Consider the following 14,255-nt stretch of genomic DNA (forward strand, 5'->3'; position numbering starts at 1 on the left):
TAATCTTACACAGACACACACATTCACAAATGCGCGCGAGAATTTAGAGAGGCTACGTTGCTGTTGTAATTATGACCACTTGTTCATTGTGCGATTTAGAGACGCTCATGTTACACGTCGTTAAGAATAACATCTTCTTTCTTCCTTTCTCTTTCTCTTTTTTCTTCCTTTCTTTCTTTCTTTCTTTCTTTCATTATAATATCGAGTAACTTCGTTAATATTTAAAGTTTCTGATTATCGCAAAAAATACATGATTTACTAAAATATTCTAAGATAATAATTTTGATATATAATATAAATAAAACACAATTTATTTCTCTTATTAAATTCAATGAAACAAAATTATGACATGATGAAACATTATAAAACGTATTAATTAGATTAAATAATCGAACGTCTTTGACGAATAAATAACGATACGTTGATAACTTTAATATATAATAAATACAATGTGCAATTTAGTTTCTTATTAAATATGATGGAATTACGATATAATAATTTCCGACTTTAATATAACATTAATGTAATGATATTATGAAATTATTTAAAAAACAATTGATAAACGAAATAATGCAATAAGATGTTAAATTATAGTAATAGCTTCGACGATATAACAAAGATGATAAAATAATAAACGAGGAGAGAGGGAGAGAGTAAAATTTCGTTTGGATCGTTTGAGATGGAGGACCGTGCATCGTGAAAATGGCGCTAACATGTTATATACGTACGGTTGCATACATATAGGGGCATACAGGGTGTCCTCAACACCAAAGGCATTCTTCTATAATTTGTTCAATTTACGCACCGACACGCACCGTACATAGAGAGTCATTCATCGAGTTATCCATTAAATCGTTAATCTAATATGTCGTTCACCGACCAGTCTGTCTTTTTAAAGACAGTCCTCTGTCCCCTATAGGACAATCTGTCTGCGCTCCCTTTTCTAAGAGATCGAATGAATGGACCAAAAATATAAACAAATTAAAAAAGAAATTTTTTTTAATTAACATGAACGAAATTAAGTTGAATTCTTTCTCTCTCTCTCTCTCTCTCTCTCTCTCTCTCTCTCTCTCTCTCTCTCTTTTTTCTTTTTCTGATTGATCAAAGTAGTACTAGTTTGAAAAAAAAACGAGAGTAGAGAGGAAATAATTTGTGATTGAAAATTAATTATAACGACAATAACAATAAAAATAATAATAATAAGAAGAGGAAACGTTAGTTAAATAATTTTCATATTAATTATAAAATAGAAAATTTATAATATTTAAAAATTATTATCGGTTTAAATTATATTAATTCTTTAAAACATTGGGAGATAATATAGGAAATGACATTACCAAAAAATATGCTCTCGTTGATAATATTCTCATAAATTTCATTTTATGAATTAGAAAGCACGGTGCGCGTTGATATCATAATCAAAATTGTTATCAATTCTTGGATCGAATTGGCACGTGCGCAAAAATTCGAATGGAAATTTGCAAGAGAGTATATAAACTTGGATGGAAGAGTATTAAGCGCATTGCATAGTTTCCATAGTGAAACATGAATTTCATTCGTTATCTGCGGTACCTTGGCTTCTATCCAAAATCAACATAATATCTATCGAACAGGATTTTCGATTAATAATATTATAGATGCGATAACAATGAGAAAATGCAAATAAGAATGAAAATGAAAGCGAAAGTTGTTAATAAAAGTTTTATATATATATAAAAGGGAAGAAGGAGAAAAAGAAGGACAAAAAGAAAAATTTATATAATATTAATCAAGACGATACGTGAAAATTTGTAGAATTTATGAAAATATATCGGTATAAAATTTCATTAATATACCTGTGAAATTTTATAATGACAATATTGTTACATATATTTAATTACCTTGACATATTTATAAGGTCAGTGCAGCGTAGGTCATTCTATGTGTGTATACACGCTTCGATAAAAATGTTAAAGGAAAATTGTGTGTGTACTACACACAAAGCCATATAACGAGGAACCTTTTTCTTTCTTTTCTTTTTTTTTTTTTTTTTTTTTTTTTGATAATATTTCTCTGAAAGATATGTATAATCCCGACGTAAATATACTCGATGAAAGTAGAACGAAAGGGATTAAGGGACCCGTATATCGTAATAGGTCTTCTTCGATAATGATAATAACGATATTGAAATCTCAAATAAAATTCTCGAATAGAAAGGAAGAGAGCTGAAAAAGGAAAGAATGGTGGAAGATTGAGTTGGTGGTTACTAGTAGGCATAATAGGAATATTATAGTCTCTTTAGTACGAAGGCATTGTCGCTGCAAGCCCCAATCATCTCGTATTCTTCATTGTTCGCGTATTACACCAGAGATATACGTCGTCCAACCCATTCACTATTACTTCTCGCGACTACTATCAATTTATTGACAATGTTAGTAATAGTAGTGACTTTTTAGCATATTTTAATTCGATCTAACGACTGGGATTCATTCATTATCGTTAAGTAGATTCAATTTCATCGATACTTGATTCTTCTTTTTATTGATCTCTAATTAATCATTACAGTACGACGAAGCTTTTTTTTCGTTGTCTTTTCTTTTCTTTTTTTTTTTTAGAGCAAATGAAAATAATCGAGAAAGTTTATACTCATGTTCAATTATTACAGAATTAAGTCGTATCACGCCTGAGAGTAGATTTTACTTCATACATCGTCGGTAATGTCGCATTTTTTAAGCGCCATGTCATATGCAACCCGTTACTTCATGCATATAAGAAGGTATACTCTATATACAGGGGCTTGGAAGGGGTTGTTTCTATTTTCTAGGACAATACTTACAATTTCGTCGACATATAATCTTGAATAAATATAATCTGAATAAATATAGTCTTTTTTTCTTTTGAGTAAATACGTTTTTTTTTCGATTGCGTAAAGTTACTTGTGTATTTTTGGAACTTTTGCTTTTTCATTTTTAATATTTTTCTATCTTTTCTATTAGTTCTTTTTTCTCGTGTATATCTACGTTTGCAATAAAATCTTCAATTATGTTTTGTTGTGATGTAGCAACGACTCTCTCTCTCTCTCTCTCTCTCTCTGATTCTTTCGTTTTTCTTTTTGTAAGCTATCGAGAAACCTGTGACAAATTGCGAGCGGTGCCGACGGCGACGTGCGATGTCCCTGTGGTCCTATCTTGTGCCAGAAAAATACGACGACAAGTCCGGTGCTTTTTTCGTGCATGTGTATGTGTACGTGTGTATTCTTCGATGACAGAAACGACGTGATATTTGAGATTGATTTTGAACGTTCAAAGTTTATCTCGATATCAAAAACGTTTCTCCTTCTCTTTGAATTGACTTTGCCAAGACGTTTTACAAAGAGATAACATTGATTATAATGACAATGATCATCGGGGAATATAGTCGAAATCTTAACATAAATAAAGTGTCGTTATAAGTTAGAAATTTGTTATAAAAAGATTAGAATATTTTACGGCAATAATTATGTGTAAAAGATTGATTACAAAAAAAAATAATATATTTCTTTATATATATGACGTTCTTTCTTTCTTTCTTTCTTTTTTTCTTTTTTAATTTTGTATTATCGATCGATCGACAATAAATAATTTATATTACGATAATTTTTTTTTCCTGTTACAGTGCACTTTACAATGACATTTTTTTATATTACATTAGTACTTGGAGATATTAGAAATTTTATTTTATTCGAGTTTCTATCAAGAATGATGTTCATTGTATTAAAATTCTTAATTATAACGGCACATACATATTTATGAATCGACTTTTCAGTTCGTGTTTGTACAAAAACAAATTCGATTATTCGTTAAAATGCATTCTTGGCGAATAAATAATCTCTCTGTAATTATACGTGTCTCTTTCTGGTTTTCGTATTACTTTAATACATCCGTTCCCTCGAGGAAGCCGTAAGACGATATTAAAGGGCTACTTTTTCATCTTAGCCTTTCAGCCATGGTTAAGAGTAGGCTGGATATATGAGTGAATAAGGAATGAAAAGGAGTGAAAGAGATAGAATGTATAATCCCTTACCGAGAGAGAACTGTGTGAGCCTGATTCAAGTCCACGTGAATATACTTAATCCTGAAGAAAAAAGACAGAAAAAAAAAGAGAGAGAGAGAAAGCCTTAAAATGCTTCTCAATTACCTTGATACATCCATCGAAATCTTTCGTTTAAGGTGGCCGTCCCTTTAAGCCGATTTTAAAATGAATTTACCGAAGCGTCGTCGTTCACGATAAAAGCCTCCGTCGCGCCCTTAAACGGCAAATCCGGTCTCTCGTTGATTGGAAAAACTGTAGATACCTTTAAGAGTGCATCAAGAGGTCTCTCCCTCTTTCGTCCATTAACATTTTTCGATTCGTCTTTCTGCCCTGTTTTTTTTTTTTTGTTTTCTCTTTCTTCTTTTCTTTTCTTCTTTTTTTTTTCAATTAATTAATTTTTTTATTTTTGTTATTAGAGAATCAAATAATCAAATTATGTTTCATCTCGTTTATCTGTTATTAATATCGATTATTAAAACATATTAGAATTTTTTGTAAGTAGACATATCGCAAAAAATTTGTAACGTTTGTAGTTCTTTATAGAAAGATGTTGTTTATTGTAATTGAGTTTTTATGATATCTCATATATATATATATTTTTTTTTTTTCTTTTTCTTTTTTCTTTTTCTCTCTTTCTCTTGTTTTCCTTCTACCCCTTGAGACAACCACCACGCTTGTTACCTCTATTTACGCCAAAGGGTTGCCCGTATAATTGGGTTAAGTTTCACCGCAAAACATTTATGTGTATATTCTTATGCATCTCCTAGTATCCTTTTTTGAATAACGTCGATTGTTACATCGTTGTTTATTAAATTGTTAACGATAATTATCATTTCCCTTGAGTAAAGAATCTCTTTCATTGTTGTAATGTTATCACATTTATTTATTTAATACTTCTCGCAAAGCTTTCATCGAGTAATACGATTTTAGAGTTTTGTGAATAATTTACAAACGAATTCGTTTCAATTAGTTATTGAAATATGATATTGAACAAATTGAGATTGGTATTCTCTTTGTTATAACCGAGTGGATCGATGTAGATTTCTATTTTTGGTACGGTCCAAAGACGAACACTATGAATTGTTTTTCCCCTAAGAGACTGATATTACATTAAGTCCTTTTTCGAAGAATGGTATCATCGAAAGTAGTAAAAAGAAAGATGAATTGTTCTTTTTCGGCTGTTGGAAAAATATCTTTATTCTTTCACTCTGAAAATGTTCTGAAATACACACACAGCCGATATGGGATCGAATAGGAACGTAATGGATCGAAAAGAATCGAATAGGGCCAAATAGGACCGAATAGAATGCAATAGGATCGAATAGAATCAAATAGGATCGAAAGGAACGAATAAAAAAGGAATAGATAGATATATAGATACATAGATAAATAGATGTGTTTGTTTAAAGCAAAGATAGATTTGCATTTTTTTTTCCTCGTGCAAAAAGTGTTATGATTGTTTATATCGTCGTCAAAGAGAAGAAAGTCAAATTTTTAATCTCCTTTTTATTCCATTTCGACGCTTTGAAAGAAATTGCCTTTAGGATATGTATGTATATACATATGTATGTACATAGATACATGTAACTCTATGTGTATGCATGTAGATATACTAGAGAGATATTATTCTGACATGGTAGAAACACAGTAGGTAAAAAAAGTCATGCTTTAATTGCTTTTAATTTACTGAAGCACCGGTTCTCAAGTAAGCGACATCGTCGGTCGGGTCTCATGTTTACGAAGGACTCGCAAAGGGTTGTCCGGTGCTTAAGGTCGGAAGTGAGTTTAATTGCAAAAGGTCGTAAGCTAGATACTCTTTAACAACGGAAGTCACTAAAGTTCTAGATCGTTGAGAGGGAGAATGATCATTCCCTGTCTTTCGTAAACTAATTGTAAATTTTTTATTCGGGTCTTGGTATTATTTTTCTTTCTCTCTTTTTTTTTTCACTTCCTTTCTTTTAAGCACCAGTTTTTTTTTTTTTTTTTTTAAATGTTAATTGTTATTGCACGTCAATATTTTCAATTTTATATAGATATATATATATTTTTTTCTAAGAATGAAATAATCGTATATTTAAATATTCATGAAACGTTCTTTATAATGACATTTAATTAAATATCGAATTAAATTTTATCGAAATATTTGAGCAATTGCGATGCAAGATTAAGTAAGCAAATTATTAATAATTGTATTACTCGTTGAAAAGCGTAATGCATCGTTTCATTCTTTGCAAAACGAAATAGAAAAAAACATCAAAGGGTATATATATATATATATATAGATTCCTGTTACGTTAAAAATTAGACTCGTTAATACAATGATCGCCATTCGTATCCTATGCTTTGTGTAGGAGAAATTTTCGAGAGAAAAGAAAAAAAAAAAAGATAGAGAAATTCGTTGCACGTATCCCTGTATCCGTGTGTGGGTTTTATTTAACGAAACGAAGAACACTTTACCTAGACGAAAGTGGAACGTGTACCTAAATCTAGGTCAACTACGTGTTTAGTAATACAATATTTTTCGAGAAAATCATGTGCTGTTCCTTTTTGATGATATTTTATGACTTTCTCTTTTTTTTCTGTTTCTCGTTAATTGTGCCTGAACTTTTTCTCGATATATTAAAATAATTTTGACATTGATAATACATACACACACACACACATATATATATATAACATTTCTAACGATGATTAAAAAGAATTAAAATTAATTTGTTTCACGTTAGAATTTTCTATTATCAATAACTTACAATATTCCATCATATATTGAACAAGTGCAAATAATTTATAAAAACGTTGCTTTATAAAGAAAAAAATTTTTATTATCATTTTTTTTTTTTTTTTTTTTACGATATTTAAAGATTCCAAACATACGAAACACGAGTGAGAAATGAGTTTACATTTATTATTAATTTTATAATCGAACGAAATAAAAATCTCCCTAGGGATAATCGACTCGTGAGATCTCTCTTCAAGAGAAAAAGAAAGGAAAAGGAAAAAAAAAAAAATAATAAAAAAGAAGGAAATAGAAGAAGAAGAAGAAGTAACGAAAAACAAATTTCACGATTAAAAATGAATGGGACGATTCTTGTGAAAATCGTCACGTTTTCGTGTCAGACAAAAATTCATGAGGAATACTGTAATAAATCTTTCGAGAAACTCGCTAACTTTACTTCGTCATATTTCATCTTACAGTCTTCTCTATCTTTTTCTTTCTCTTTCTTTTTTTTTTTTTTTTTCTTTCATCTTACTCTATATCTCATCGATCTTTTCGACGATTTTCAAGACTTCGTTTCTATTCTTCTACTCTCAGCTTTTTTTCATTTTCTTTTCTCCTTTTAAAAAGAAAAAAAAAAAAAAAAGAAAAAAGAAAAGAAAAGAGACTAGAAACGTGACGAATTATTTGCGATCATCTATAAACAGATCTTCAGTTCAAAATCTATCAATGATCGCAATAATCCGATATATATATATATATATATATATATATGTATATATATGTATGATGTTACATTTTAATATAACTTTCAAATGCTTCATATTTAATGCTTACATCATGCGTTAATAATTATCAACAATTCTACAATATATTTCCATAAGTTTTTCCAACTTGTTCGTACGATTGTAATTTTGAAAAGAAACGAAGAAAGAAAAAAAAAAAAAAGAAAAAGAAGAAAAGAAAGTCATCCGACAAAAAAATGTTGCGACGACACAACGATATGACTCCGTGTTGTCGAGTTGTTTTTTCATTGCGTCCACTTTTTTTTTTTTTTCTATTTTTCCATCCATCTCATGCTTTTTCTTTACGAAAGAAAAAGGAAAAGGAAAACGAATGCATTACGATTACTTACAATTATTATTTATAATCACATTTCTCTCTCTCTCTCTCTCTTTTTGAATTTACAACAACACGAATCGCGTGTGTCAGATTTCCGCAGTAGTGAAAAGTAAACAAGAGTGAATTCGCTTCAAGGGATATGGGAGAGGGTCAAGAGGGATTATGTATATATATGTATGACTATATATATATATATATTCTTTTTCTCTTTCTCATTCACCCACCCTTTACATTCATGTATCCGCACGGCTGAATATGTGGAAAAAAGAAACGAAAGAGGTGAAACCGGAGCAACGCGAATGGTCGAGAAGCTTCCCATATTTTTCCCCCTCTCTTCCGCAATATTTTTTGTTCTTTTTCTTTTCTTTTTGTTTGTTTTTTTTTTTCTTTGTGCCTCGTTCGTTAGGAAATTTGATAGGTACACTCGTAAATTCATGAAAAGGTGCACCCCTTGTCGATCCTTCGTTAAGAGGAACAATTATGAATTAATTATATACGTCTTGTGTATTGAACTATTATTTTTCTGGTTTGTATTTGAAAAATTTCTTATTTGAAAAATGGAAGAAAAGAAAAGAAAAGAAAATAGGGAAGTAAAAAGTCATTGTAAGTAAATTATATTATTTATACTTCTATAAAAGGGGGAAAGGAAAACGAAAGTTAAATAATATTAAATCGACGCAACACAAGCGTATAAATAAATATTAAAAAATACTTACAATTCTCATCGAGAAAATAATTTTCGCAAACGATTCGTAATTGATCATACAGTATCACTTCTCGCATCGTTTTTGTTCGTTACGCGTGATTCATTGAGTAAAAGAAAAAAAAAAAAAAAAAAAAAAAGAATGTATTCCGTAAAGATTCGTGGTTTTAATAATTAAGGAAATAATTGATAAAACGTATCGTTCTTTCCCACCTTTTAATTTCTTTTTATATTTTATGTTACATTTATCATTCAGACATTTCAGAGAAAAATTCTTCATCGTTCTCCTTCTAATCTTAAATTCTGTTTATACCGATGGTGGAAAATTCGTACTCATATTCTTTTTCTTTTTTTTTTTCTTTTCCCCTACGTTTCCTTCTCTAAAAAATTCAAAAGCGGCAAACAAACATAGGTTGTGATAAAAAGGAAACGGAAGTGTTTCATCTGTCCCTACGGAATATCAAATGAGAATTCGTACGAATTATTACGTTCTATGTAAAGATACCTCTACATTATGTACTGGAAACACTTAACTTTATTTCTTTCATATTGTGATATATAGACACATACTTACTGTATCCAAATGATTTATAAAAAAAAAAAGAAGATTAACTTTCTTCCTTGTAATCATCGTTCGTGATAATAGATCAAATAAATATAACGTATACTCGATTGTTATATCGATTATTAAGGAGGAACGATATAAAAATTTTCTACTTTCTTTGTCTTGTATTTTTTGTTTCTTTTTCCGCTTCTTTTCCCTTTTCATTTCTTTTTCATGGACGGTTCAAAAAGAATTTAAAATGAGCTGAAGAGAAAAGAAAAGAAAACGGGAATTGAGTTAGAGTCAGTTTTGTTAGATCCTACGAACGTGCACGATAATAATAACGATAATAATAAAAGATAACAATAATAATAAAAAGTGATATGATGGAAGTCGAAGAAATTTTAAAGCCAAATAAATACGTTCTTCGAACTTTTGGCTTTTGGCCCAGTGAAAATTTATATAATTACACGTTATCTCGATTGAAGGGATATATCGCAGTGTTTTTTATTTTTCTTGGTACGAGTTTTGTAATATTTGCACAAATTACTCTTGTCGGTGATACTATTGTTTTTATAGAGTAAGTGCTATTGATTTATCGAGAATTGAACATTATGTAGAACTTAATACCAATAAGTGAATTTTTTTTCAAATACTCGTAGCAATCATTTCGTAGCAACAAATAGAAGAATACACACACACACACACACACACACACAGTATAACTCATAATGAGTTTTCTTTTTATTTAGAAGCTACTGACTTTCTTTCGTTTTTAAGATTAATTAAAATCCTTTATCTTATCTAATCTCATATCGTGATACTTAATAATTTTTCTTTTCATTCATTTATATTTGTTCGTGGAAATCAACGGACAGATCTTCGGTTAATGTCGTTGGATGGTCATTGATGTTATCCAAATGTTTGTCATTTAATTTGAAAAGGTTCGTTCTCATTTTAATTATTTTTTTTCTAATTAAATTTATTCGGTTAATATGAATGTATAATGACATAATTGCTACGATACGAAAAATTTTAAATGGATAAATACCTTTTGTTTTTAATTTTCGTTTTAATTTTCTTTTCTTTTTTTTTCTTTTATATATATATATATATATATATATATATACACAGAGATACTATATTAATATTATTGGTGAAAATGAAAAGAGGAAAGATGGTTGATTATTGGTTAGCCAGACGAGAAATGGCAACGAAATTTCTCACAGCTGTTTATGTTATATTAACTATCACTTATATAATATCACCGTTGTATCTATCAGCAAGAAGTTTACCTTTTCAAGGAAATTTTCCTTCAATTTTCTTTCAAGATCCCTGGTATGTATTTTTAATCGTAATAACCGGAAAAGATTTCTATTTGATTTTCGATAATCATAATCAAATTTTAATATTGCTCGTTCAATAACTTTTACGACGTGTACTTCTCTTTTCTTTCTTTTTTCTTTTTTTTTTTGTTGCTCGTACTTTTTTCGTAATATAAGGTCACATAAAATTTTAAAAAGCAAGGAAGATTTAATCGAAAGCGAAAATATTAAAAAACTTTCGTGAGAAAAATATAAAAATTTCTTAATTAAAACATTTACGGTATTTTAAACTGTAGCATTAGAAACTAGAAAGGAAGTCTATAAAGACTTCGATTAGATCCAACACATGTTCCATTGTTCGATATCCTTTTGTATCGAGTTTTGGACTTTGATGTATTGTCGAGTTGCCATTCGACGAGTTTAGTAGAGCATTGTCAACTCTTGTCACAAAATTCTCTCGAGCGAAAGTTCAATTCGAAAATTAAAGCTTCAAAATGGAACAAAGCCAAAGACGGTTTGTAAGAAACAAGATTTACAAACAATCCCTTGCTATATCATTCTTTATTCTTTCATTTTTATATTTGATCGTGTTTTCTATTATCTAGCTCGCACTATAATATTCGATATCCATATTAAATAGAACAAATTAAAACAAGAACTAACTTAATTAGAAATAAAAAATATAGAAAATAAGTAAATAAATAAATAAATAAATAAATAAATAAATAAATATTAAATAGAATAGATGGAACGTATAAGGAGATAATCGAATTAAATATAACTATACGATATAAATAGAAAAAGAGAAAGAACAAAAAGAGAAACAAGCAAAAGAAAATAAGAAAATTAGAATCGAAGAAATAATTTTTAACGTTACATTTCGAAGGTATCAGCTGATATATGTCAGCGAGATTATGTTGACCTTATTAGCAGTCACGAATACATTGGCCTGCGACGTGGTACTAATACTCTTCGTCTGCCAGTTATGCAACGACTTGCATAGAACAGCCATCTTGTTGCAACAATATGGAGACGATGAATGCAGCCTGAGGGATGTCATTAACCAACACATCTCGTCCCTAAATTATGGAGAGATAGTATGCCGAGCCTTGTCAGTTATGGTATTCGGTCAGAATTGCATCTGCTCGATGACGATCTGTTTAGCGTGCTATGTCTTCTTTACCGTATGTTTTTCTTCTTTCTTTTATTTTTTCCCCTCTTTTTTTCCTTTTTCTTTTCTATCTCAAGCTGCTAATTCCATTAATTCGTCGGTATGCGTTTATCAATTAAGAGAGGGAGAGAGAAAGAGAAAGAGAGAGACCACTGTAGGATCATTATTTTAAGCAGAATATAATTACTCGTTTAATCGTTTTTTTTTTTTTTAAATGCGTGCATGTCGTGCATATACGTGGAATTTTCATCGAGCGATTAGAGATAATTATGTTATGATTGAAAAATTTTTGTTTTTTCTTTTTCTCTTTCTTTTTTTTCTTTTTTTTTTTCTTTTGCGTATCTGTTGAAGAACTTGATCTTTCTAATAATGGAGTTAATTCGATATTCTTTTAAACTCGCGTTTAAAGATTCGAACTCGTCATACGTCGTATTATAATTTATCTTTATGGCTGCGTAACAAAAAATTGATTCTTTTTAAAAATCAACTCGATGATTTCGTAAACGTTCATATTGTATCAAGGCAATCATCGATTTAGATTATCTCTGTCGCGAACAAAAATCGATTATTTCTTTCTTTTCTTTTTTTTTTTTTTTTTCAAATCAATTAATCAATTCTTTTTCCTTTTTTTTTTTTTTTAATTCCTTTTATCATCGATCATACAATCGTAGAAAATGCATATTTCAAAACGATTAATGATCCAGTTATATTAATTATCCTCCTCGAAAAATAATCGAATGTACTCTAGAGACTAACGAGCGAAAGAGAGAGAGAGGGAGAGAGAGAGAGAGAGAGAGAGAGAGGGAGGGAGAGAAGAATTATTGAGCGATTCTCAGTACACATACAGACACACACCTATAAATACAACACACGCGTGTGGTAACAAATTTTCTTGCGTTAGTAGACACAGTACGTTTCATATACACGTTCTTAACTTCCTTAAGGCTCGTTATTTTCTTCCTACTTTACGATCTTGATTGATCATCAAGTTTCAAATGGTTCTCTAAGTCGTCCGAGATTGTTCCCGTTTAATCGGTCACGTATAAACTTGTGGGTTGTGCCCAGGTTGCTTATAAGCTGGCCAAAAAGGTTTATGATCGATGTGATTTCGTCAGAACGAATTTCATTAAATTATTAAAGCGTACAACATTCTGACGTATTTATCAAGAAGGGTCTGACAAATTATTTGTCGAACTCTTCTTCAACTAACGAATACACATTTATAGATAATAGCAATAATTATAATAATAATAATAATAATAATAATTATTATTATTATTATTATAAAACACTGGCTATGAATGTACGTAAAATTATTTAATTACAAAATAATAACATTAATAGTTAATGAAAAATAATATTCAATTAATAATCAAAATGACATGTGATTTGTAGGATTAAAAGATAATACATAATACACGGAAATATTTTGCAAGTATTAACATTAAGAAGAGCCGTAGAAGGTGGTTGAAAAAAATTATTTTTTATTGATAGTAGAATGATGCGAGACTTAATAATCGTAAGATCAGAATGTAATAATAATACAGTAATGATAATATAGAAAAATAATACAGAAAAATAATACAGAAAAAATAATGGGTATAACATAAAAAACTATACTCGAAGAATAGACGAAAGCTCAATAGTTGAAAGCTGAAAGCTGAAAGCTCAACTGGCTCCTAGAATCAATTAATGGTGCTCGTAGAGGCAGGGTATAAGCCAATCGACTAATTACGAAAGAGATTAGACGGGATCACGGTATGGGTCGAACGAGAAAACGGGATTAGTCATTGTGCTCTCGTTCTCTTTCTTAATTAGAGAACTCTCTTGGCTCGTACGAATATTGAAAGACAAAGAAAAAAAAAAAAAAAGAAAAGAAAAAAGAAACAAAAAGAAAGTAAAGAAAATAAAAGAATACGAAAAAAAGAGGAAGAAAAAGAAAAAGAAAAAAAAAAGAATATAGAAATGAAAGGAAAACAATTATAACGATATTTCTTTTTCAGGTAGAAAACAGATTGACCTTGATGAAAATGATCGTCGTATTGATGGCAATGATCCCAGTGTTATTTATCAATTGTTATAGCGGGGAAATGATTTATAGTGCAAGCTTAAGCGTTAGCAAAGCGATCGATACCAATTGTTGGAAATCTGATAACATTAGAGCCAACAAAGATGGTATTTTCATCATTCAAAGGGCTCAAAAACCAATGCAAATCGCTGTGGGTACCTTTGCTGTTATCAATCTGAAATTCTTTTGCGATTCCATGTATAATGCGATTTCTTACGCTATGATATTGAAAACTATGAGTTAGTATCGTTAACATATAGAAATTTTCTTTTGTGTGTCTTATCTATAACAAGTATAATATTATAAATGGAAAAGAGTGGAGAAAAATTTGAAATACAAAGAAAAACAAAAAAAAAGAAATAGAAAAAAGAATAAGACGATCCTTTGTCTTTCAATTATTATTTAATCTTTTATAAAGTATATGCATTTATTTATTTATTTTTTTTTCATTTTCTTAAGGATATTATTAAACAAATATAAAGAAAATATAGAGAATTATTTGTTACGATGTTGATGCAATATCAGTTTTTTCTTCTTCTTTAATATTACTTTATAT

The 14,255-nt window shown here is 29.5% G+C and overlaps 1 protein-coding gene across 1 annotated transcript; it reads left to right on the forward strand.

The window, feature by feature from the left end:
* Positions 1-10,003: 10,003 nt before the first annotated feature.
* LOC122635146 lies at positions 10,004-14,046 on the forward strand. Its single transcript, XM_043825003.1, has 4 exons — positions 10,004-10,079; positions 10,270-10,473; positions 11,347-11,644; positions 13,635-14,046. Exons 1-4 carry the CDS (start codon positions 10,045-10,047, stop codon positions 13,941-13,943), a joined length of 846 nt encoding a protein of 281 aa, XP_043680938.1. The 5' UTR covers positions 10,004-10,044; the 3' UTR covers positions 13,944-14,046.
* The last annotated feature ends 209 nt before the right edge of the window (positions 14,047-14,255 follow it).

The sequence above is a fragment of the Vespula pensylvanica genome, chromosome 17, assembly GCF_014466175.1.
Source record: "Vespula pensylvanica isolate Volc-1 chromosome 17, ASM1446617v1, whole genome shotgun sequence".
In the NCBI taxonomy this organism is placed as follows: Eukaryota; Metazoa; Arthropoda; class Insecta; order Hymenoptera; family Vespidae; genus Vespula; species Vespula pensylvanica.

What these genes read in the sequence shown, in the direction of transcription:
- LOC122635146 (XM_043825003.1), top strand. Translation starts at nt 10,045, where the DNA reads ATGTTATCCAAATGTTTGTCATTTAATTTGAAAAG. An exon ending in ATTTTCTTTCAAGATCCCTG is followed by an intron (nt 10,474 to 11,346) that starts GTATGTATTTTT and finishes TACATTTCGAAG; the next exon opens with GTATCAGCTGATATATGTCA. An exon ending in CGTGCTATGTCTTCTTTACC is followed by an intron (nt 11,645 to 13,634) that starts GTATGTTTTTCT and finishes TTTCTTTTTCAG; the next exon opens with GTAGAAAACAGATTGACCTT.